This window comes from Miscanthus floridulus, chromosome 11 (assembly GCF_019320115.1).
Source record: "Miscanthus floridulus cultivar M001 chromosome 11, ASM1932011v1, whole genome shotgun sequence".
NCBI classification, from domain to species: Eukaryota; Viridiplantae; Streptophyta; class Magnoliopsida; order Poales; family Poaceae; genus Miscanthus; species Miscanthus floridulus.
The window spans coordinates 38059579-38086464 of record NC_089590.1 but is presented as its reverse complement, the minus strand read 5'-3'; the positions used below and the strand labels follow the sequence as shown (position 1 = coordinate 38086464).

The window sequence follows — 26886 nt, the reverse complement described above, 5'->3', positions numbered from 1 at the left end:
CATGCCATATATATTGCATCAATAAGATTCCTCTCCTCTTGCTTTGGATTAATTAGTTCGCACAGGTAATTAATTAGTTGACACTTGAACAAATCAAAGATATGACCAGCAGACCATTAGACAAAGGAAGAAGGTAGCAAGCCCCTCCTAGCAGCTAGCTAGCTAGTTCTCTAATCAAGTGATGATGAAGATCCTCCAAGAAATGAACAAAAGAAGATCATTTCGACAGAAAAAAAAGAAACCCACGTGGAAATTAAAGGGCCAAGAAATGCTAATGTTTGCACCAAAAATCGTCGCTGCCACTTACCCCGCCCGCCCGGCCATATTGCATGCGTATTCCATTCCTCCATACAGCTACTTGATCTGATCCTCTCGCTTCGCATCGCATTGCAAGCTTGCAAGTTGCATGCATGCATATCCAGCTGGGCCGATCACGCGTCTTTTTTATTCCTGTGGTGTTCCCCACCGTACGGCCATGCATGACTGCCGCTGGGCGACGACGCTACTGTGGTCGTGGACGACGGCGTGGACGGCGCCGCCGCAGAGGCGGCCGACGACGACGACATTGCCGCGGCCGGCGACGACGGCGGGCCGCCGCCGGGCCGGATGAGCTGCTGCGTCGAGAAATCCAGTATCTGCGCCGCCGACGAGGACGACGACGGCGAGAACGAGAAGGGCAGGTTGACGCCCCGGCCGCCGCCCATCATCATGAGCTGCTGCTGCGCCTGCTGGACCGTCGCCGCTGCCGCAGCCGCCTCGGCGTGGTCACCACCGGCGCCCCGGCTGCCGCCCTGCAGCAGCTGCGCGTATTGCGTGAGGTCAGGGTACGGCAAGACGGTCTGGTGGCCCCGGTGGTGCGGCGGCGGTGGCATTGCTGCCAGGGTCACCGCCGCCGATGGATGCTGCAGGTGCCGGTCCGGGATGCCGCGGGTGACGAGGAAGCCGAGGTCGGTTCGGCCCTGCACGCGCTCCGGGAAGTTGAGCTTGGCCTTGGTGCCCTTGAACCGCAGCGCCGCCTCGTCGTAGGCGATGGCGGCGTCCTCCGCCGTTTCGAAGGTGCCCAGCCACACCCGCGCCGCCTTCTTGGGGTCCCGGATCTCCGCCGCCCACTTGCCCCACGGCCGCTGCCTCACCCCTCGGTAGTGCCGCCTCCGACCTGCTGCGGGCACACAAAACATGCTTTGTTTACTAATCCGCAATCACAAAACACATGGCCATCCTCAATTAACTACTACTTGGCCCTGGACACATACAAACAAGTTTTATCAAATCGTCGTCGTGAGAGTACGTTGCGTCACAGCTAACGTATTCGTACGCATAAAATATATACTCTTCCTTGGCAAGATAATTCAGCATAGTTATTAGCTGCATGATCCTGGCCAGTTCGTGTACTTTCTCGAGAGTTCATTGTTAATGAGAAATTAACCCACGGATTATTACTAGCTACTACTAGAAAGGAGTAATAGAAGTACGTAGAGCTGCTGGTAATTTACTGGAGGGATCGAGATGGACGTGTCACTGATTTGGACGGTGCGAAGCTTCCCAACGGCGCAATCGAGCGGAACGGAAGCCGTGCGCGTGCCATGCTGTCGCAATCGAGCGCGCGCGCACACAGGACAAGGAGAAATGCTAGCTTGCTTGCATCGACCGATGAGAGGACGGATGGATGGCTACGTGCGCTTACCTTGCTCCTCCTCGGCGGTGGCGACGTGGCCGCCCGGATGGTGGTGCGCAGCCGCTTGCGGATGATGGCCGGGGGCGGCGGCGTACAAGGCCGCCGCCTGCTGCTGCGTCGGGAGCTGCGCGTCGGGCGAGGCGCGGATGACGTGGGCTAGCGCGGAGGCCACGGCGGAGGCGTCGTGGTCGGCGCGCGCCGAGTAGTAGTACTGCGCGTACGCCTCCGGCGACGGGCCGGCGGCTGCCGCACCGACGACGACGGACGACGACGACGGCCCTCCGCCGCTGCCGCCGCTAAAGGTGGCTCCTGCTTGCAGCTGCGAGACGTCGACGTGATGCGGCTCCTGATCCAGCTGCTCGTGCTTTGGCGGCGGCGGGCCCGGGGGCAGCTCCTCCTCCTCTTCCTCCTCGTCGGCGGGTAGGGGCCTCTTGCCATGCCTCCGCCGTGGATCCACCTTAGTCAGTTGCCGATCGATCTGCCTCCTCCTCTCCGGTGGGTAGAGCTGGACCGATCGATCCGGGCATGCGTCGGGGAGAGCTAAAGATTTGGACTTCTCGGACGGAGGCTCGCGCTCGGCTCGGTGTCGCAGTGTGCAATGACGTGCCGAGCTTGCTACTGATAAGAACGCGGAGAGAGAAAAGAGATGCGAAGAATGCCTTCTCTTTATATCTTTATTATTTATTTACTACTATGCTGGCGAGTGACTAGTGAGAGGAGAATGAGGAAAATATCGGAAAATATCGGCTTCTCCTTATTGGGCTTGTTCGACTTATTTTTTTAAGTTAGAATAATATTTTTTTCTCGTAACAATTTAGCTGGAACAATATTTTTTAACCAGTTTCAATCAAGTAGCGAATGGAGCCTAAAACCTTTAGCACTTCTTAGTTCCTATATATACATATATATTTGGTCCTGTGAACTTAGTTCTGAAAGGATAAAAGAAAAAGCTGTCTTGTAACTTGGGGCTTTGTCTAGGAGGATCGCTTTATTTACGGAAAAGACAAGACAGTGGCGCCTCCATCCCCTCGGGGCAGGCCAAATTCACCTCGCGAGTGTGTTGTAAAAAAAGAAAAAGAAAAAGTCTACTTAACCCCCACCTTTCATACTCAGTCTACTTCACCCCCAACTATGAAACCGTCTGTTTTACCTCCTGAACTTTCTAAAACCGTCTATTTTACCCCCTGGACGGTTTTTGACAGCGGTTTTGGTACAGTAACGGTGGGTTTGCTACAAACAAAATTGGATTTTCCAATTAATCTGATGTTACTGTAGCAACATGATGTTACTGTAGCAAAACCGATGTCAAAAACCGCCCGGGGTAAAATAGACGGTTTTAGAAAGTTCAGGGGGTAAAACAGACGGTTTCATAGTTGGGGGTGAAGTAGACCAAGTATGAAAGGTGGGGGTTAAGTAGATTTTTTTCTCAAAAAAAATATTCACCTCGCGAGTAGTAGTAGCATGTTTGCCGTCCGTGCTCGTTGCTATTTCGCTGGTCGGTTTCTGGCTGGTCGGTGCTGGTTTATTATGAGAGAAAAATATTGTTGGCTGATTGAATAAACTTAGCTGAAATCAACAAATGAACATGTGGTTATCTGGAGCCATTTAAATAAAAATGGTTCTCGGTATTATTTCACCCTTCGAAAGTTTCTTTATATTTTATACATGCTCTAAAAATGAATAATCTCTCACTCTTTATCTTTAGATTACGAGAAATCCAAAATAGGGAATGTTAATATTTGTAGATTTAATTAAAAAAGTTGTTGGAGTACTTTTTTCCCACCAAACCTCTATTCCTATCAATAATAATAAGGAATATAAACAGGCTCTTGAAGTTACTCTAACACAGTGGTACGTAGTAGCAATGAGGCACGACAGCAGCAATGACACCACCGGCCACAAGAGGCATTGACAGTGAGACATAGCAAACATGGCCCCTATTCCATGTATGTTGTGCCTTTGTTGATTGAAATGATATACATGATCAATATGATCGATTAACATGTGTGATGTGTTAGACATGTTCAGTTAGATCCTGGGACAAAATAAAACAAGTAATGCGAAATAAGCAGAAGAAACTAAGTCAAAACAAGCAAACACTTAGAAGACAGTAAAAACTGGACGGACCAGTGGTTAGGATAACTGAAAGAAACCTTGAGTCCTAGAGCCCGAGGCCTAAGAGGTAAAGGGTGAATTGGGTTTCCCAGCTTTACTCGATTTATCCTAGAAAAACAACAATATAATCTAGTCTAGCAAGATGTGGACCTACATTTTTCTAGTGATCTCTACCAATCCAAACCCATAAAGAGTTTCGTAACATAAAAACCAATCCTACCGACTAGCCTATGTTAATATGAAAACATAAAGGTTACATGAACAAACGCAGTTGTGGAAGCTTAAAAGCACTAAGTGAATGATCAATCAAGAAGGGCAAACTTCCAGATGCGGGGTGCATCCCATGGTGTCGGTTGCTGAAATGCAACCCCAAGTTCAGGTTGGATCTCTACCAAGACATGCTCCTAGGAAACTTCCAGATGCGGGGTGCATCCCATGGTGTCGGTTCCTTATGTCCCCGGGAAGGTTTGGGTTTTGGTAATGGAATGACAATTGATCCAGGGAAGGTTTGGGTTTTGGTAATGGAATGACAATTGGTCCACATAGTGGTGTCACTACTAGAAATATCCACTTCTATGACGAACAACTTTCGTCACTGAAGGAGCCAAATTCGTCATAATTTCAGTTTTATACGAATTTATGACGAAAAACGATTCGTCATAGAAGTCACGTCATACTTGAACTTCTATGACGAATCTAGAAATTTGTCATAGAAGTGGATTGATCCATAGAAGTGTTTTGGCATACGTGGCAGGGGGCAGCCATGCTGACGGGTGCTTCAATTGGAGATACTTTCCACGTATACATGCTATAGCTGGTTGCATTGGAGATGGTTCAGGTATGTGTCACCTTCTTATTGCACAACGTGGTCATCTCTAGTTCTTACACGTTTCAGGTTCTTATTGGACCACGTGTTGGGCTCCTGTTGTTCCACATGGCAGTTTTCTATTGGCACACGTGTCATGTTGCGGTTGGGTCACGTGTCACTTATTTGTTAGACCATGTGTCGTATTTTTATTGGTCCACGTGGCGTGACCACAATACCCCGTGTATCTTTCTTTTACTCGACCACGTGTCTCGATGTTGTACGTCCGCGTCTTAGTATTTTATTAGGCCACGTGTTGCGCCCTGAGCTACCCACATTTCTTTTTCTGATTTGACCATGTGGCAGGACAGATTTGTACCATGTATTTGGTTTGTATTGGTCCACATGTCTTATCCTGGCTCTTACACGTGTCATTCACTGGTTCGTTCACGTGTTAGATTCTTATTCAACAACGTGCATGTGCCGGATCAACCACGTGCACACCAATCATTACATCAGAAAAAATAATTTCAGATCTACACTGCTACACAACATGACTACATGCATAATTATATTGAACCTGAATCAAATGACAACAGTTCAGCTCAGCAGCAAACCACTGATAGAGTTCACATATCAAGCCGCCAAAAATTCACATCAAAACATCAAACAAACTACATGTTCACTACATCAACAAGACTGAGAGTTACTAGTGCTTAAGAGCATGATATGCTCATGGAGCTTATTGTACTCCTCCTGTTGCTATTTCTTGAACTGCTCAAACTCCCTATCAGTGTTTTCTGCCTTCCTCTTCACTTGATCCACTTGTTCGGCAAGGACAGCTGAACTTTCCTGTTGAGCAGCAAGCCATTCCCGAAGTCTAGAGCAGCTTGTCCTGATACCAGCATTCTTCAAAGAAAAGGTGCTGCAGCTGGCCTAGGAGAGGACCTTGGAAACAACATCAGCAACATGTTCTACTCGTATAGTTTTCATAGCTTCCTGCGAAAACCGAGTAAACCTTAGGAAGAGGATTTAAATTGCAAAACCAAGAGATTATTTCATTACAAGTAATGCACAGGTCTTCCTCAGCCTACTGCCAACAGAGATTCATAAGCACAATGCATAGGTAATATATTAACTGTTGTAATATTATAACTTTAAAAGAATGGTGCCACTTTAGGCTCCTTCTACTTTTCCTTCTTTTATGCTAATGGCTTCAACAGATTTCAAGGAAAGCAAATGAAGGTACTTACCACTGCTTCTCTTGCAGCATCGATCAGTCCCATGTTGCTACTAGTATGGAAGTTGTTGAAGATTCCCACTGCATCAACATCTTCATGAGGTCGATCATGTTCTTCAACGAGCACTTCTTGATCGTGTCATGCGTCTTTCCTGTTTTTGTCCTTATGTTAAAATTGCACATGCATTTCTGTTGGTACAAAAGGCATTCTGTATTTGATATAAAAAGAGTAACACAACCATCACTTACATATGCTTGCAGGTAGGCAACATAGGAGCGAGATCCTGTAACCTGGTGGTACTTGACTTTTGCACGATTTCGCTTGTTCTGCTCTGAGACTGCCTATAACCACAATTGTGTTAGACTATAGCACAAGTAGACCACATAAAGACTAGGCAAGAAATAAATGAGTTCACACACACACACCCTTTTTCTTAGAACTTAACCACTTGTGGACTAGTGCACACCACTGTGCATCATTCATGCAAGACACATGAGAGGTCTTTCTGATTTGATCAGCGGGGACGCCATTGAAGTAGGATCGCTTGAACCTGTACCGTGTCTACCGTATAACATACTAGAATACACTCGTGCATGCTTCTTTTGTTGCTTCATCATTGTCATCAATGGCCAGCCTCAATTGCAGAAGTGTGACTACAAATTAAATCCATTACTAAGTTGCTCAAGGCAGAGTTGAATGTCAATAGAGGATATACATACTTACAGATAGCTTGGCCACAAATCCATTGAGATGTTTGATCCCTCGCCTGTAATGTTTTCAGTGTGAGAAAATTGGTACTCGAGACCTGACTACTATACCTATCTCTGAGGTAAACTTGGCAGTTTGCAATGGATTATGTGGCCATCTATTCCCCTTGACAACCAAGATGAGCATTCTTGTTCACATTGATTGGGTGGTTTTGTGAAGCCCAACCCCCTTAGTTGCTTGCCTCAACTTCCTCGCTCTTCTCTACAATGGTACTACATAGTTTCCATACATTCATATTGTTAAAAAAGTAACATGTATATCAAATAGTGTGACTTGATTTATAAGCATGTCTAAGGTAGTACCAACCTTCGCAAGTTTTGTCATTCTGTGGGTGGGGAGGTGAAGTCTCCTCTTCGACATGGCTAAGGTCATCTTCACGTGACCAGTCCCTTAGAGGGCTTTGTTTGCCTTGTGCGTGCTGACTTTTGGACCTAGTTGGAACTACAAGATGCTACAACTTTGTTGGACTAGTTGGCTTTACTCTCTTGGACTGCCATCCCTAGGACCCATACCGGTGCTACCTTTTGTCCTACTGGTAGGGACTTCTCTATGGCTTGTTCAACCTATAGCCTAAAATTGGAGAAACAAACTTAAGTGGCAAGCATGTAAAAATTGCATTGCTATCCACACAACAAAGAATTGAATTGCATCGCTACCTAAACCAACCCCCATCCCAACATTACAAGATAGAACAAGCACATAAATTGCAAGGGGTACTCGCTTTTCTAAATCTGTATCTATATCACCATATCCCTGAACACACTCCCCTGCTTTAGGGAGATATTCTAGATATCAACATATAGATTACAAAAGGTATTTATTGAGTTAACCTTGTACCGAATGTCAACAAAATAGAGTAGGAGCGTGCAAATTAGGCACCTAAACTATAGCTTATATGGAAGCCATTACTTGAATAAAGCACATGTGAACTATAGCTTATGCGGAAGCTATTACTCAAATAAAGCACATGTGAACTACAATCAACTAAGAAACATGTAATCTCGTCACTATATATCTACATGTCCTAGGTTCAACCACTAGAATACAACACGCATCATAAGGCCTTGTTTGGATGCGCATGTATTCACCTTGATCCACATGCATCCAAACAAGGCCTCAAATGAATTTGGGTACCTCTTCCTATTCCTGGCTACGTTGCATTATTGGCATCGCCCTCTTGTCATCCTGGTCGTGGAAGTGGTGCGGTCGGCGTCGACAAAGGGGTAGTAGATCTGATGTGGCGGTCGTCAACGATGACGCTAGGGCTCGGTCGTGACAGGTGGCGACATAGAGCTAGGTCTAGCTCGAGGCAAGAGCCTAAGGCCAATACCAGCATCATCGGAGTGAAACACCACCATGCTGGCATTGCGCTCGTGCCGCCGTGCTACCACCGCTCTACCCTGACCTAATCCACGCCATAGAGCTTCACTAGGGTTTGTAGATGCCGTAGCAGTGCTCGCCTTGGCTCACCGTCGCCGGAAATGACAGGCTCACCGTAGTGCACCACCGTCGAGTCGCCATGCTCGTCGGTGAGCTAGCTTCGATGATCCTCCGAGCAAACCGAGGGTACCTATAGGAGCAGAATAGGATGGGGAACATGTCAGTGCTGACCTCGTCGCCGGTGACCTCACCGTCAGTGAGTTCTCGCTGGTCAAAGCTAGATCCTGTCTCTATCTCTCTGTCATGTGGGGTTAGTTGAACCATGGGGCCCAGTCGTCAGTCGCAGCGGGGTGTATACACCGGGTGCACCTAGCTGTAGCGCCCGATTTGAAATTTCATTTTCTTTATTATTTTTTTCACAGATTTAGTTACAATCTTTAAAAATTCATATCTTGAGCTAGGAGTATCCAAATGAGGTGAACCAAATTTTGTTAGATTCATCTTGAAGTGTGGTATTTGATAAAAATATGAAATCTACTATTTAGGGTATTGTTTGAGGAGAATTAAATTGAGCAAGATAAGTGCTTTTAAAATAGTTTCTATCTTGTAAATTGCATAACTTGAGCTAGGGAAGTGATAAAATTATGATTCCAATTTTGCTGACCATGTGTTGACATGCTATAACTAGAAAAAATATTAAACCTACAGTAAACATAATTGTAAAATGGTCTTCCTATTTAATCTTAATTTATTGCTAGATTCTAGTGAAATTAATTGGGGTAAAAATACATAACACATGATCATACAATTTTTTACATAGTATTCTCATGCTAGGAGGAAAGTAAGAAAAATATTGAATCTGTTGCTTGACATTGTTCACTATTCTAAACTATTTTTGCTAAAATAAGCATATGTAAATTGTTATTTTTGTAGAGGTAGCTATACTTATCCAAATGGCATGAAATTCGTACAGTAGACTATTCGGGTCATTTTTAGGCTACTGTAATTTTCTTAGAATTTATTAAGCACTAGAAAATATTTATCCTTTAAATCACCTTATTATATCAGGAAATTGATAAATGAATATAAATAAATTAGTTATGTTTAACCATGATGTTTTCTATGGTGCTTGTGATGCATATAATTTGTTGATGTTATTAGTTAGGATTAGAAGTAATTGGTTGTATGCAACTAGTTAATTATTGCTTTATAATTCAACTAGATGGCTGCATGTATAGTTTCTATTGTGATGATAATTTCATGATGATAGTTCTATTTTCTATAAAACTTGTTAATAATAAAGTTGTAAATAACTTACTTATCTACCTTGTGTTAAACTTTTATAGTCATAGGTCTTATGGTTTAAGAATTTTGGCTATTAGAATTATGCAATCTAAAAGGCTTGCTCTCTAGATAGATCTAAAAGATTGATTTGTTTGACCTAGATAACTACTGAATCACCTTAAGATGATTAAAAGAAAGTTATAGGAAATTTCATAAGCTTTGTAGAAAGTCCTCAACCATATTATTTAGATGTGTATAACTCTAGTTATGATCAAAACAAGTGGCTGCTATCTTATAGTCCAAAAATGAGTTACATAAGTATTTGTTTAAGTTACTAGAGAAGAGATATGCACCTATTCAATAAAAGAAAATATAACTTGTTATCACCTTAACACAATGCTGCCAAGAACACTTATGTGGATGCATTCATCACATCATATCATATTACACATATCATTATATATGCATCCATGATATCTTATTTCCTACTCATGCATATAGGATCGTCCAAGGGGATAACTCTTTTGGAGTTCAACGAAGAACAAGAGGAGGAACAACAGGAGGACACCTTAGGCCATAGCTCCAGAAGGAGAGGAGCAAACTCTTGAGGACCTCCCTGAGTGCCCGAATCACATACCAACCTCTTTCCTCAAAGGCAAGCCCCGGAGCATTTTAAGCCTCCTATGCTTTACAAAATATCACTTGAGTCTTTTATGTTTGATGCATTAGGTTATAAGAGTTGATTGGAAACACTTGATATATAGAACTACCTTGTCCAGATACATATACCTTAAACTCTGTGTAGGTCTAGGATCGAATATATGCTTAGCAATGCTTAGACCAGTAGAAGTCGAGTGATTTCCTTTCACCTGCGAGATATAGGTGGATACTGGAGCACGGTTGGCTATATTTGCTATCGTGGAAAAGAACCATGGGAAAATATAAATAGATGCCAGGTAGAGTCTATGTGTAGGTTGACACATGTGAATTCGTCTGTGCTGATTAGGGATCGTACCGTTGTTGGCACTTTTATCGAGATTGAACGCATGCCTCTCACTTAGCTGGCCGAATAACTCATTTTGACCGTGAAGCCAAGTAGCTCCACTTAGGCTAGGCCCCGTTCTATTAGAGTGAGCACTCTAGATGGTAGTAAGGATGTGCGAGGAGCCAAATGTGAGCCCAAGGGAAGGTCGGACCTGAACGTCCTAGTAGCTGGTTGTCCCTAATTTTGCGGTGCTAGGCGAACCCACGCAATGTGGACCTAAGTTGTACCAAAGGTGACCGTTGATCTGGTATGCCTGGGTTTGTGTTAGGAATAAATTCCTAGTTGATTGAAATCTATTTGAATTGCCGTCTCTCCCGGACAGTGAGAAATTTGGCTAGCCCCAACATCGTAGTAACTGTATTATGGAATGATGGTTATGATGAACATAGAATTACTACACCAGCTATGGTTACTATTGTATGCTACAAAATGATATACCACATGTTTGGCATAGTGTCGACAAAATATCATCGGCAGTCCTCCAAGGGGTATCCCATGAAGGTAGACTGATCGGTAGAGGAGTGTGAGATCAAGAACAAGAAAGCAATAGAGACACATGAGTTAGATAGGTTTAGGCCGTTAGTATGACATAATACCCTACTTCTGTGGTCTGTTGGTTTGTATTAGCTATCGTATGGTAAGGCGTGAGGTTGGAGGGGGTCCCTGCCCACCTTATATAGTCCAGGGAGCAGGGTTACAAGTTGGTTAGATCTGAGAGATAACCGAAAAGTAATAACTGATTACAGGAATCTTGGGATCATACATATCCTAGCAGATCTCATAGTATCTTTAGGATATCTTCTAGATGTCTTGCGAGAGGCGCCGAGCAGAGTCGTGCCCCACAAGGCTTCGTCTTGTGGGCCAGGCCGCCCCTGGGGGCATAGCCCATGAGGTCTGCTGTGGGTATCCGGGGTCATACCCCCTATAGCTAGTCCCCGAGCACCTTGTACCCATTGTGCAACACCATCTTGAGCTTGTCCAAGCAGTCAAACTCATGGTCCGACCACCGTGATGAGTTGCCGAGAAATTGTGAGCAGTTACCGAGCAGCGTGTACTGTCACCGAGCAACGTGAACCATAGCCGAGCAGCATAACCCAAGCACGGCTTGCCATAAGGGTGTAAGGAGCTCAAGTTTAGAATAAAAAATTTCTTCATAGTGGACCAAGTGTGCCCACTTGGAGTCCTACCATGAGAAAAGGAGATAGTCTTCTTTAGCTTCAAGAGGCACAGAGTCTTCTAGAATAAAGCAAGCACATTTACCGTGAGGTGAAGTGTGCCCACTTAGTCCCCGAGCCTAACAGTAGATGATGCAGTCATGTGGTGCCAAGGTCCAAAGTAGAAAAATAGAAAAAGACTAGCCGAGCAGGTAGCCAGTCCCTAGATGTAGCCCCAGAATGAGAAAGAGCACATTCACCGCAAGGTGAAGTGTGTCGACTTAGTCCCCGAGCTTGACAGTAGGTGATGCAGTCATGTGGTGCTAGGGTCAGAAACAGAAAAATTATAAGAGACCAGTTGAGTAGGCACCCAATCCCCGAGCCGCATGCGAAGATATCTGAAAAATCCAACCATGGAGAAAAAAAACTAGAGTAATGGTTGTACAGTAACTGTTACCAAGCCTCAATAAATGGCGGAGAAGTCAGCGATTATTCGGCAAGTGATAACCAACTGCAATGATAAATGAGCGACATGGGCTGCAGTTGCGTGAAAGCCTAGGTTACGGCCCATTAAGCCACATCAAAGATTTCGTAGAGGCGTAGATCGTGGGAACAATTTCCCAAAACCCTCAAATGCGAAAGGGTGGGGAAAGTGCTTTATAACCACGCCACCACATCTTGCGTTCCCACCTTTGCCACTTTGCCATTTCATCTTCATCCTCAGCCCTCGCATTTCTAGATTAGCATCCACATTTTCTTCCACCACCAATCTCAAAACAGATCTGAGAAATGGTGCTGATGAAGGGAGCTATGAAACCGAAGAAGGCGGCCACTGGAGCTAGCCGCGATGAGGAATGGGTGCCGTCAAAGATGGGGAAGGCAGAGCTCAACAGGATGGTGGCGGCGAACATTCTTCTAGACTGCGTCACCGCTGGATGGCGGCTAGCCAGCGGTGAGCCCTTCCCGATGCCTAACACTAATGAAGCTGTAGTCTTTGAGGATTATTTCTGGCATGGGTTGGGGTTCCCTATTCATCCTTTCCTATGGGATCTATAGGAGTTCAAGATGATTAGTCTGTGCAATCTTCATCCGAACACCATACTACACATCTCGGTCTTTATCCATTTTTGTGAGACGTATCTAGGGGTTTTGCCGCACTTCAACCTCTTTAAACATCTATTCTGGTTGAAGAAGAAAGGTGACGGTGGTTCCAAGGTGGTCGGTGGTGTATATCTGCAACTCCAGGATGGGATGGCCAGCGAGTACATTAACATACCGCTGAACACTTCTCTGAAAGGGTGGAACTCTAGGTGGTTCTACATGAAGCAGAGCCACCCTATAAGCCACTGCGACGTCCACCACATCTGGAGAGCCAAAAGAGCTGGTCAAAGAAACCAAATAGCACTGACATGAAGCAGGTGAGGGAGCTCCTTGACTTGATTAAAGGCATGGAGATTAACGGCAAACTAGTGGCGGCAAGCTTCATAGTGCGCCGCATCTAGCCCTACAAAGAGAGGGCCCACCTAGGCTTTGACTTCAAGGGTGATGACGACAAGACCCAGGAGAGGCTAGAGCGACTAACGAGGAAAGATGTGCTAGAGCGGGCCATAGAGCTATTCGCTCCCAATGCCTCATTCAGCATGTCAAGGCAAACAAAAGCCTTCAACTATTTAAATCTGCCTCCTTAGGAAACCATCCCAATTCTTTTGCTCATGCTGCTTTTATCCATGATTGTAGCCGAGCAGTGAACTGATTCACTAATGCAAAGATCAATTCATAGGAAAGAGTAGTGTACTTCTTAGGCATGCCAAGGAGCGATTGGCTAAAGGGGGTAGATGCTCGACCACCGCTGTAGCCTAAAGAGGGAGTAGTCGCACCTTGTTAGAGAGTCCATCCCCGGTGCTGGAGAAAATCTAGGGGAAGAGGGTAGCGGTAGATGAGCCAGCCTAGAAGAAGAGGAAGATGACGGCGGCCGGTCCCCTAAAACCGGGCGACATCTCGCTTGGTGGTGACCAGACCACTTGAACGCAAAGGACCATGGTGTTCGAGTGGTTAGATGATGATGAAACTTTGGTGGCTCCTTCGTTGAACACTGAATTGCCTCCATGCAGCATGCACGTAGAGGAACAAGCGAAGAAAGGTGAAAAAGTCCCCGAGCAGTAGGCTAGGCGAGTCCCTATGTAGCAGGCAACTGGAGGCCCCCGAGCAGCAGGCGAGGGGAGTCCCCAAGCAGCAGGCGGAGGGATTCCCAGAGTGGTAGGTGGAGTAGAGGTCGACAATGGAGGAGATGGGACCTCCACCCCAAAGCACGGAAGTCGACCCCATGGCCACGCCTAGGTGCTTGGGTAGACATCACTGGTTCAAGAAATTATATCGGCAGACCAAACCGTAAGTATCCTTGCCTTGGAATTACTTTGTTGTCATTTCTTAGCTTTTTTGGCGCTTGACTGAACTGATCTGATGTAGTGCGAAGCATGCAGAGGGTCTGACCCCACCAGTCCAGACTGCCAAAACTGCTAAGGGTTGATCCCATGGTGGAGGCAACGCCGGCGGCTCCCGTCCTAGAGTCCTTGAGAGCTCAGCGGTCAGAGGAGGAGTCAACCGCGACTGTTGGTGATCTTGGCGACGACTGAATGAGCGGCGTTGACAACGGATGGATCTGGCAGCAATGCCCGAGGCAACAGCAGGAATCGCCGAGTCTTTAGGAACAGAGGCTAGAGTTGCTGGCGATGCACCAGAGTCTGGGGAGGTGAAACCGGTGGTGCCTAAGGGTCAAATGGTGCTTCCTGAGGCATCGTAGGGCATGGTCAGACCCGCTGTCCGACCACGAAGCCCCCCGATGGTGCCTCGAGCTATGGCGGAAGAGGACAAGGTGGAAGAGATCGAGAGCTGCTAAACCTCGACCCCAATCTATCCAAATCCTCCACAAGCGCGGCGAGGAGGTGGTGGTTATCGAGGAGGAAGACACCACCAGGGAGATGAGGAGATTGAAGACTGCCCTTGTCAGAGTGATGAAACAAATCGAGGTCAAGTACTGCATCTGAAATGCTCATCTTTGACATTGGAGATTGGAGTTCATCATTATAGTTGTGCATTTGCAAGGTGATAACTCAGACTACCGAGCAGTGGCACCAGCTGAAAAAGAGGATGGAACCCCTCACCTGATGAGAACGAAAAACTAAGAGAGGCGATGAACCTGATGGAGAGAAACATCCAGAGGGCCCAGCGCAAGCAAGACCTTGCTAAGTCCAACGCGCGGGACCTGGAACACCAGAAGGGGGTCCTATCCAAGCAGCTGGTGGCTACGTCTGAGCAGCTACGGTGCAAGTCTAAAGAGCTAGCGAGTGCCTCCACACAACTGGAACAAAAATCCAAGCAGCTCAGAAGTGTATCCAAGCAAAAAGTAGGTATGGTATATCGGTGAATGTGCTTTGTATTGCTAAACAACCATATTTTTGGCGATGACTATTGTGCTTGTAGAGCAAAACATGGAGCTCGGCTAGCTAGTGCCAGGTCCTCGAACAACTCTGAGAGGAGAAGGCGAAGAAGACAGGGCAAGCAGACAAACTGGCCGAGGAGTTGAACGATGAGTACTCCCTAGTCGGAGTTAATGCTAAAGTAGTTTCCCTGCTTGATGGAACTTTATAAAGCTTGTAGACTACTGTCGGAGGGTTAAGGCACAGTTTGATGTGCTGGAGCAGGACACCCAAACCTAGAGAGACAAGTTTGATTCCATAGTTGCTGGAGTCAAACTAGTGCTCGACTGCGTCGACCTAGAGGTGGCTCCTCAACTCGATGGTAGGCCTACCGTGCCTAGACATCGTCATCGAAAGGTGCAAGATGGCGTGTTACTAGCATTACTCATGCCCTTGCGGTGGTTCGGTCCCACTATCAATCCATTGACCTTCAGGCGATAGGGGCCGGATTCACCGAAGGGCTGAGCGAGGCAGAGACCCAGCAGCTGGAGGATGAGGTGGAGGATGCGGCGAAAAAGCTGGCCAGCGACATCGACTTGTTTGGTGAGACGAGCGGCGATGGCGAAGCTCAGTGATCTACTCAGAGATTATCATTTGTAATATCTAGACAGTGTAGTTAGAACACGCAAAAGCACAAAAAACACTTATGTATGTGATAAATGTTATAAGGTGGATGTGTATGCAGTTTGCTTGTATTTCGGCGAAAAAATCTTCGTAGTTTTAACCATAACGAAATTATATGTAGTATAAGTAGCGTCCAAGCAGTTGGTTCGCTGCTGACCCCTAGGGCCTCGGCTAGCCCATAGTCTATAACATCGAGCGCGGAGCCCGTGCACGTGTAGGAGGAACAAGTGTGACCAAGGAACCACAGCCGACCTCCCATAACGTAGAGTGCGGAGCCCGTGGCATGTGTAGGGAGAGATTAGAGACTGGGTCTTCTCCATAGAGAATAGAATGAAATGTGTGCTCCTTGGCGGTTGTTGAAATAACTTGGAGATATACGTAATATAAGTGGCGTCCGAGCAATTAGTTCTGTGCTGAGCTCTTGGCCTTGGCTAGCCCATAGTCCATAACATCGAGCATGGAGCCCTGTGGACGTGTAGGAGGAACGGGCATAACCAATGAACCATAGCCGACCACCCATAACGTAGAGCGCGGAGCCCGTGGCACGTGTAGGGAGAGATCGGAGACTGGGTCTTCTCCGAAGAGAACAGAAAAGAACATATGCTGCTCGCTGATCGGCGAAATATCTTGTAGTTTTGAAGCAAAATATTCAGCGATTTGGAGAAACATGTTTGGTGAAATACGTTGGTGATTTGGAGAAAACATGTTCGACGATTTGTAGAAAAAGTGTTCGGCGATTTGGAGAAAACATATTCGATGACTTGGAGAAAACATGTTCGGCGCTATTATGGCAATTTTCGTATTGGAGTTCGTTATGGAGTAGCATAGAGCTCGGCGATCATAAGCGGAGATTAAACCACAATGGAGAAAAGGTGGAGACAAGTTATGGAGACCAAAACTTTATTCATCATAAAGTGGAGAGTACATATCTGGGGTATTTTAAGGATAGAAACCTATGAGGTGCTCGATGTGCCATGAGTTGGGGACATCGATTCCAGTCTAAGTCACATAGGAGATAAGACCCTGGTCGGGTAACCTCTTTGATGACATAAGGCCCTTCCCAGGGGGAGGAGAGCTTGTGCATCCCTTCGATTTTTTGTTTTCTGCGGAGAACGAAATCGCCGACAACAAATGAACGACCTTTGATGTTGCGGTTGTAGTACCTCCGCAAGCCTTCTAGATATTTGGCTATGCAGACGCAAGTGATTAGGCATTCTTCCTCGGCCCTGTTGATGTCCTCTGTCCGAACAATTGTGGCTTGCTCTTCATCATAATTTTCCACCCTAGGTGCTCGGAAGGCAATATCCGCTAGTAGTATGGCTTCTGAGTCATAGACCAAGAAATATGGAGACACACTGGTGCTATGACTGGCTTGAGTGCACAGTCCCTAGACTATAGCTGGTAGCTCCTTGAGCCATTTGCTCGGATGCTTTTCTTCTTTCTAATATAGCCTCTTTTTGAGAGCATCAAGGATCATGCCGTTCACCCGTTCGACCTAGCCATTGGCTCTAGGATGGGCAACGGAGACGTACTTGATAGAAATGCACTAGTCTTCGTAGAAGTCCCAAAAGTGATGGCCGGTAAATGTAGTTCTGAGGTCGGTGATGATGCTGTTCGAGAGGCTGAATCTGTGGATGATGTCTTCGATTAGCTCGACTGCTTTCTTTGCAGTAGCCGAGACGAGCAGTTTATACTCGATCCACTTGGAGAACTTGTTAATGGTGATGTATATGTACCAAAAACCACCTGGCGCTAGCTTGAAAGGCCCAATCATATCTAGTCCCCAGCATGTGAAGGGCCAGGAAGCTGGGATGGTCTGCAGCTCTTATGCCAGCACGTGTATTTGCTTGGCGGAAAATTGGCATCCTTCACAACATCGGACGAGGTCTTCTACATCGGAGATGGCTGTGGGCCAGTAGAAACTAGCTCAAAAAGCCTTGCCAACTAGTGTTCTCAAGGCCACATGGTTGCCTGTAGGAACTAGTGTGAATTTTGAGAAATAGCTTCACTCTGTTTTCTTGGGTGATGCATTTTTGCAGTATTCCTTCCTTGGCACTTTTCCTCATCAAGTTGTCGTCCACTAGCACGTAATGCTTGCTTCAATGAATTAGGCGTTTAGTTTCAGTCTTATCAGTGGGTACTTCGGCGATGGAGAGGTACTTGATGAACTGTTCCCTCCAATCGGTAGCCGGCGAAAGTACCATAAGTACCAACTGCTCGGCGGGAGGAACTTCCTAAATTTCCTTATCTTCCTTAATGAATGACACCAAAAGATCTTGAATGAAGACCCCTGGCAAAATCGCAGTGCAAGAGGAGCCTAACTTGGATAGGTGATCGGCGAGCTGATTTTGATCGCGTACCATGTGGTGGTACTCGATACCGTAGAACTTTCCTTTAAGCTTCCTGATTTTGGTGAAATATGCATCCATCTTCTTGCTGGAGCAAGACTAGTCTTTGTTAAGCTGGTTGATGACTAGAGCGGAGTCCCCATATACCATGAGGTGTTTAACGCCGAGCTCAATGTCTACACGGAGTTCGTGGAGACATGCTTCATATTCGGCGGCGTTGTTGGAGGCCAGAAAGTGTATCCGGAGAACGTATCAGAGCTTATCCTTGGTCAACGTAATGAACAGAATGCCCACACCAGCACCGTTGATGTTAAGGGCACCGTTGAAGTACATCACCCAGTGCTTGGGGTAGGTGGTGGTGATGGGCTCTTAGATCTTGGTCCACTTAGTGACAAAATCAGCAAGCACCTGAGACTTGATGGTAGGCCTGCTTCTGAATTCAATGGAGTAAGTGCCAAGCTTGATAGCCCACTTAATGATATGGCTATTGGCCTCTTTGTTGTGGAGGATGTCCCCCAGAGCGAACTCGGTGACCACGACGATCTTGTAATACTCTAAGTAGTGGTGGAGCTTGCGTGACGTAATCAGAATGGCGTATATCAGCTTCTGGACCTAAGGATAACAAGTCTTGGGCTCGTTAAGAACCTAGTTGATGAAATATACCAGACGTGCACCTTATAGGCGTGCCTAGCCTCCTCACATTTGACCACAATTGTTGTGCTGACGACGCGAGAAGTAGTGGCGATATAGATTAGGAGAGTTTCATCTGGCCATGGCGCCGTCATGATCAGAGGCTTTGTTAGGAACAACTTAAGCTACTCGAAAGCTATGTCTACCTCTTTTGACAAGGAAAAGCGCTCGAAGGCCTTGAGGAGTTTGAAGAACGGTAGCCCTTTTTCACCGAGGCGCGATATGAAGTGGCTTAAAGCAACCATATAGCATGTAAGCTTCTATATATCCTTGACGCATGTTGGCCGTTTCATGTTGGTGATGGCGGAGACCTTGTCAGGATTGGGCTCAATGCCTCATGCGCTTACAATGTAGCCCAGGAGTATACCGGATGGAACTCCAAAGATGCACTTTGAAGGGTTCAGCTTCCATCGGTACCTTTTAAGGTTGGCGAACATTTCTTCGAGGTCAGCGAATAAGATCATCGGCAGTCTTTAACTTGACAACCACATCATCGATGTAAGCTTCGATATTGTGGCCGATCTATTGATCGAGGCATAGCTGAATAGCCCTTTGATAAGTCGCCCCGGCGTTCTTGAGTCCAAAGGACATGGTGGTGTAGCAGTACGCACCAAAGGCCATGATGAATGACGTCTTGATCTGGTCTTCTTCCTTGAGGGAGATCTGGTGATAACCAGAGTAACAGTCAAGGAAGGAGAGCAGTTCACAGTCAACGATGGAGTCTACAACCTCGTTTATCTAAGGCAAACCAAAGAGGTCTTTAGGGTAGTGTTTGTTAAGATCAGTGTAATCAACACACATTCTTCATTCTTTATTCTTTTTTTTGAACGAGAATAGGGTTTGCTAACCACTCAAGATGATACACTTCTTTTATAAATCTGGTAGCTAAAGCCATTTTATTTCTACCCTAATAGGTTCCTTCTTATCTGGCACGAATTGGCGGAGTTTCTGCTTGATCGATTTGGCGGTCGGCAAGACATTCAAGGAGTGCTCGATCTTCTCCCATGATACCCCCAGCATGTCTGTAGGTTTCCAAGCAAACACATTCAGCGTTGGCACATAGGAAGGAGACGAGCACGCTTTCCTATTTGGGGTCAAGGTGAGCCCCAATCTTCATGGTCTTGGAGGGGTCATCGAGGCCAAGGCTAATCTCCTTTATTTCCTTGGACTTGGTGGAAGCATGGGGAGGCTCTAGCTCTAGGATCTCCATGTCATTGGTGGGCAATGTCTTAGCTTTGGTGACCACACTGGCTATCTGGATGGAGAGGTTGGTGGCTTCGGTGAGGGTGAGACTCTTTGTCTCGTAGGCATAGGTGATGGAAAGGTTGGCCCATAGGGCCAGAACTCTTGCAAGTGAAGGCATCTTCAGCACCAAATATGTGTAGTGTGGTACAACCATGAACTTGGCCAGAGCTGGCCGACCAAGTATGGCATGGTAGGCGGTGTTGAAATCAGCGACATAGAAGTTGATGTGCTCGACGCGGTAGTTGCTTGTCATGCTGAACTATACTGGTAGGGTGATCTCTCCAAGCGGTTTGGAGGCCCTGCCAGGTACCACACCCCAAAAGGAGGAGTTGGAGGGTGTGAGATCTACTAATCCAAGGCCTAGCTCCTTTAGGGCTCTAGTGAAGAGGAGATTCAGAGCGCTCCCACCGTCGATGAGCACTTTTCTAAAAAGCACCTTCTAGATGGTTGCGTCGAGGACGAGGGGGTAATGCCCTATGTAGGGAATGTCCACCCACTGGTCAGCCCTACTAAAGGTGATGGGGACCTCAGACCATGGGCGATAGCTGGGGTTGGCAGCGGTGTCCTTCATAGTGACTAGCAAGCACTCGCTATGCGGTGAGCTTTTGTTCTCTTCTGCTCTCAGTGGAGGTGAGGCCCCCAAAGATTGTGGTGACCACCTTGTCGTGGTCCTAGAAGGCATTGTCATTGCCTCTAGGTGGTCGGCGACCTCTAGCTCCGTCGTTGGTGTCGTCATCTAGCTTTTTGTCCTGGAACTCCTTAGCCAAACCGAGGCAGTTCTTCATCTTGTGCTTGGCATTCTTATGGAGAGGGCATGGGCCATCGAGGATCTTCTTGTACCGCTCATCATAGTTACGCTTGGCACGAGGTTCATTGACAGCAGCGACGATGTGGTCTGGCTGGCGGTGGCGATTTTGACCAGTCTTGGGTCTTTCTGGCCGTTCATGGTCACCGTCTCGATGGTAACTATGGTCATCGTGGCAGTGGTCATTGTGGCGGCGGTCGTTGGGGCGGTCATCGTAGTGGCGTGTTGGGCGATGATTGCCTGCATCCTCATTGAAGCACACCTTGGCTTCCTTAGCGTTGGCATACTGGTTGGCGGTTGTGATCATATCGCCGATCCTAGTGTTGTGGTTGAACTTGGAGCGAAGCTCAGTGGTGATGGAGTCCTCAGATGAAGGCAGGTGATGACCTCAGCTTCCGTGATGTTTGGAATAGAATTCCTCATCTCAGAAAAGTGTCGGATGTAGCTATGGAGGAGCTTGGATAGCTTCTGGTTGATGCGGTTGAGATCATGCTTGGTCCCCGGTCGTGTACACGTAGCCATATAATTGTTGGTGAATACTTTTTTAGCTCTTCCTAGGATCCGATGGAGTCTGGGGCAAGGCTAGTGAACTAGTTCATGACGGTTGACGCGAGCATGATGGGAAGATAGTTTGCCATGACACTAGGTGTCTCCTCTGGTGGCGCACAAACAGTAGTGGCATAAGCCTGTAACCATTGTGTTGGATTCATCCTCTCCTCATAGGGCTTGACCCTAGTGATTTTGAAACCACGGGGCCACTGAAGTGTTCGAAGCGCCCTTGTGAATGCCGAGGGCCCCTTGGGGTTGTCGGCACCATCGTCTATAGCATTGCTGCTGGCGAGTGGTTCGACAGCTGAGTCCAGGTTACCGTACTCTTGCTCATACTCCTGGCGGCGGCATACTTTGTCTTTATGGCGACCAAAGCGGTGTTCATCGATACATCGTCGTGCATCTCGAAGATTGTTGAGGTGCACCTGGACGTCCGAGTCAACCTCCTAGTCTTGTTGGCAGTGATGTTTGGCGTGGTTGCCCCTAGCTCTGCCCTGGAGGGGTTGCCTGTCGTCACGGTGCTAGTCAGTGAAGCGACTTTGGTGGTGATCGGTTCTTGTGGCGACTGAACGGTGAATCAAAGTGGTGGAGTATGAAGGTCTCTAATCCTGGTGGATCTCATTGACCTGGTAGTGCACCGCTTTAAGAATGGCGGTGACCTTGGTGAGCTTGGGCGTCTACGGGAGGTGGGCGAGCTCGTTGGTGGCCATTGCCAAATTGGCGCTTGGAGTCTTGAAGACGTCATGGCCATCAACATGGAGAAACTCTTCATCGAGGTTGCATTGCAGTGGTACTCCTTGTGAGTCAAGCTGTTGCTCGACCCTCACAAGGACATTCTTATTTGCTTAGTGTTGTGCGCAGTTGACATTCCAGTTCTCACTGAGCGGCGTGTTCCTCCTCGGTCTCACTGTTTCGAGGGGGCTGTCGACACTAATGTTGAAGATCGCGCCACCCCAGAAAGGAGGGAGAGGAGGTTGCTCGATGAAGGTTTCAGCGAGGTTCTCCATAGAGCCTTGGGACTCGGAGTTTGGATTCTCCTTCGGGATGGTCTAGAGGGACGCTCTAGAGCATTGGCTGACATGGAGCATGTTGATGGCCAGCGGAGGCTGGTCGGTGATCTGGTCAGCGAGAGGATTGATGTCTCCCACCTGGTTGGCAAATTTGCCCCTTAGGGCATCTTGGAAGGTGGCGACAGTGTTGGCAACCCAAAGGGTGGAGCCGCAACTCCTAGAGTCTTCTAAGTAGCCTCTAGAAGATCTGGATCAATGGTTGGTCAGTGTTGGACCAAAGTGTCTAGAGCCGATTCAGCGAGCTTTAGACCAAGTCGATCGATAGATGCGATCAGATCAGTCATTGTTAATCTTCCTCCTCTGGTAGCGAGGAAGCGAGCGATGAGTCATCAATGAAGGCAACCTTAGAGGTGGTTCCAAGATCAGATCTACTATCATAGGTGTGGGGGTGATCAGCATAGAATTGATCTATGTCGGCTTAAGGAGATCTCCAACTCCGTCAGTGTTGATGATCCACGAGATCGATTCGACTGTGAAGATCTGGCCGGGCTTTGGGAGAGACGAAGAGCCTGTGGAAAAAGCCATCTTGTTCGATAGGGAAACAATACACAATCCCCGACCTGGCGTGCCAACCGTCGATATAATATCATTGGTAGTCCTCCGATGGGTATCCCACGAAGGTAGATTGATCGGTAGAGGAGCGTGAGATCAAGAACAAGAAGGCAATAGAGACACATGAGTTAGATAGGTTCAGGCCATCAGTATGATGTAATACCCTACTCCTATGGTCTGTTGGTTTGTATTAGCTATCGTATGATATGGCGTGGGTTTGGAGGGGGTCCCTGCCCGCCTTATATAGTCCGAGGAGCAGGGTTACAATTATTTAGATCTAAGAGATAACCGAAAAGTAATAATTGATTACAGGAATCTTGAGATCATACATATCCTAGCAGATCTCGTAGTATCTTTAGGATATCTTCCAAATGTCTTGCGAGAGGCGCCGAGCAGAGTCGTGCCCCGCAAGGCTTCGTCTTGTGGGCTGGGCCACCCCTTAAGGTGTAGCCTATGTGGTCTGCCATGGGTATCTAAGGTCATACCCCCACACATAGGTTAGTTGCTAATCTAGAGATGAATAGCTATAATTAACTTGATGACCGAATTATAAATGTACAACTAAATTAGTCGCTTTTTGTGCAAAATGTTTTCAAGCTAGCTCCACTTATAAAGCCTTTCATGATCCTTGGAGTCACTTAAATTTTGGTTTATGACGGGTAAGTCTAGCTGAGTACCTTCTCATACTTAGTGTTTTATTCCCATTATTGTAGATGGTACAATTTATCATGGCTATTGCAAGAACTACTTTTGTCCCATCATGGATGAGGAGTAAGCACTGGGCAGGCATCTCTTATTAATCCCTCTCTTATGCTTTTGTGGAGTGTGATCAGTGAGTTAGCACTATATTTAAACAATGTTGTAGATGTTGGTTTCAAACTTTTAATTTGCTTCCACTACTATCTTACCTGAACGTGGTTTGTAATAACTTTAATTCATAGCAGTGAGTCTGGTAGTAGTGGAGATGATGATGGGGAGGATGACGATGGGCATGATGAGTTAGGGAACCCTTAGCCTATTGAGTCTATTGAGCTTGGGTTGCAGGGTGGCAGAGTTGAAGAGGAATGGGAGATTGAGTCACGTTCGACTGAGGCTGGGTCGATGCCTCAACACCGTCACATGCATATCATACGGGAAGGATGCAAGGTTGCCACTAATGAGGATGAGCCTAGGGCCGGTTCTGGAAAGCATGCTCAAGGTGAGGCCAGACCTAGTGGCTTGAGGCATTTTGCCATTGCTTGTGGCGCTGATGAGCCAGAGATTGATGTGTTCACCAATCTTGACCTCTGCGAATGCCACTTGATTGGGACGAAGGCAGAGCAATGATTCATGGCTGGTAGATATCATTGGATTTGCATGCTGGAGGTAGAGCTCTTATTGTTGAACGAGACAGTGGACCATTTGACAGAGGACCAGGAGGTAGCTAGCATTAGAGCCATCATGCTTGCCCGAGCTACATGTCGGCGCCATGGTCATGTTGAGACTGAGCTATAGGAGCAGGTGTTGGTGCTTAAGAAAGCAAAGGTTGATCTGAAGACCTGAGAACAAGGAGCTTAAGGGGACTGGAGGTGACCATTGCTAAAAATAAAGACTTAGTGGATGACGCCCAAGCGTTGTTGGGCCAAAATCTTGATCTTCATGCTGATTTGAAGAAGAAAGATGAGGATTTGAAAGAGGCTAAGGAGTTTTGCAGGAAGGCTGAGGGTGTGTGGAAGGAGGCTGAGGAGCTAGCTGAGAAGAATGCCAAGAAGTTGGAGGAGTCATGCTCTACCTTGCTTGCCTGTATGGAAGAGGCGAAGGTTGCTTTGGATGCTGTTTTTGCCAAGGCTGGCATGGAGCAGAGCGAGGTGTGGCTCGATGCTGATCCTATGGCATTTTTGGCATGGCTTTAGGCGGAGCTCGACCAGTTTACTTAGCTACTAAATAATGTTTCTGATTTTGGAGCTTATGGGGCTGCCCTCGCCATTGCGCGGTCTTTTCAAGCCATCAGATGCGATCATCTAAAGAAGTTGGGGCACGTTAACCACAACTTTCCCAGTGTGAATGATGTGCGAGGCACTAAGGACTGCCTTTGCAAAAATGTTGTTGTAGGCTTCTTGATGAAATTTTGGATGGAAGGCGAGGGTCGGGCTCTTGCTTTTGGCGAGGCAACGACTGGTACACATGAAGTATATTAGGGCTCTTATTTACCTTGTTGCTTTTCCCCTTTTTTGTTGGTTGGTTATTATTTTGTTTTTATGGTTTTCGTTTACTTTGATAGTTGACCCAGCCTTGGGATGCTTCGACCTTCACTGCTAGGACCAGTGAAGTGGGCACATCTTTGACTAGCACGAGGGTTGTGGTGTCTACTACTGCTGGCAAGGTGACCACCAGTGAGGTTGGAACTGTGGTGGCTTGTGAAGGTGTTGAATCAGGCTGTGAGACATATGAAGGATGAATTGAGGGTTCTCATGCCACCGATGCCATGCATGTTGATGCGATAGAGCATGTTTGAAGCATGGGTGCATCGTAGTTAGGGTGATGATACTTTTGATATACGTTTGGTGTGTCCCATATGGATGTTAACTTTTGATGGTTGCTTAACTATTGCCTTCATCGCATAGGTTCCAGCAGGACCTATGCATGAGGTGTTGGATATTTTGCCTCTGATGATGAACCATCATGATGTGTTTATTTCTGGCACATCATGGGCGTGTGCGAAGTCCAAGTTTCCACCGTTGCCTTTTGACCATTTCTGGTGGGCGAAGGTAGGTTTGTATGACCAGAAGAATCAGGATGTGCTTAGGTTTTGGCGTAATGCCAATCTTATGGATCACCAGTCCGAGTGGATGCTGTTTGGTTCGAGGAATATATCAGGGGTAACTGATGATATTAGCAATCAAGATGTCGTGGACTACATTTTTGGGTGGGGGAATTTGGGTCTTGATAGCGAGGGCAACTTGAGGGTTCCTAAGCCGGAGCCTTTGGAGCTCGACGAGTGAGACCACTGGTGGATGTATCGTGCGAGGGTTCTTGAAGGTGATTTGCCTTTGGTTCTGGCGACGCCTGTTCTCTGGGGGCCTATAGTGGAAAGTGAAGGACAAGAAGGAGGCAAAGGTTTGTAGGTTGTTGTGGATGACATAGCTGAATTTGTGGAGGGTGTTGCGGGCGAACTGGTGGATAGTGTGCTTGAAGAAGTGGTTGCGGAGATGGTGGGGGAGGTCGTGTGAGAGGTATGTTTCGAAGAGGATGCTCCTGATGTCTAGGAGTACCGACGCTGAGGGGCACCTTAATGTTTGTTTATGTTTTGTTATTGCTGCTGGGTTTGTTATAATTATGACATTCCATTGAAAATCCCATCAAGGGTTTCTGTTCTTGTAATTGTCACCAGGTTTTGTTTCTACTTTGTTATTGTATCGAGGCGCGATGTAATTCTCGATTGACCCGCATGTTGTATTTTTCTTGCGTGGAGATTTGTATTAAGTTGCGATGTGCGGCGACGCCCACCTTTTCTTTTGGCAAGGCTCGCTGTTTTTGCTTAAAACTTGGCGCACAGTGACACCCCCTTTCTTTTAGCGAGGCTCGCTATTTTTGCTTAAAACTTGGCATGCAGCGATGCCTGCTTTCTTTTGGCGAGGATCGCTATTTTTGCTTACAACTTAGCGTGCAGCGATGCCCCTTTTCTTTTGGCGAGGCTCGTTGTTTTTGCTTACAACTTAGCGCGCAGCGACGCCCCCCTTTTCTTTTGGCGAGGCTCGTTGTTTTTGCTTAAAACTTGGCGCGCAGCGATGCCCCCCTTTCTTTTAGCGAGGCTCGCTGTTTTTGCTTAAAACTTGATGAGCAGCGACGCCCCCCTTTTCTTTTGGCGAGGCTCGCTGTTTTTGCTTAAAACTTAGCGCACAACGATGCCCCCCCCTTTTTTTTGGTGAGGTTCACTGTTTTTGTTTTCTGGAATTAGCACGTGGTGACGTAGAAATTTTGAGGTAAAGATTGGGTGAAAAAACAAGTACTTTATTTCTAATGATGGAGGTTACAAAGCTTATGATATCTCTAACAAACTAATTGCTAATAAAGATTAGAG

General features: G+C 46.8%; 1 protein-coding gene across 1 annotated transcript; it reads right to left on the bottom strand.

Moving 5' to 3' along the window:
- Positions 1-20962, bottom strand: LOC136491794 (ethylene-responsive transcription factor ABR1-like). Its single transcript, XM_066488031.1, has 3 exons — positions 20620-20962; positions 1685-2347; positions 1-1159 (listed from the first exon to the last, which is right to left on the bottom strand). The coding sequence occupies exons 1-3, from the start codon at positions 20960-20962 to the stop codon at positions 432-434; spliced, it is 1734 nt and encodes a 577-aa protein (XP_066344128.1). The 3' UTR covers positions 1-431.
- Positions 20963-26886: the final 5924 nt, after the last annotated feature.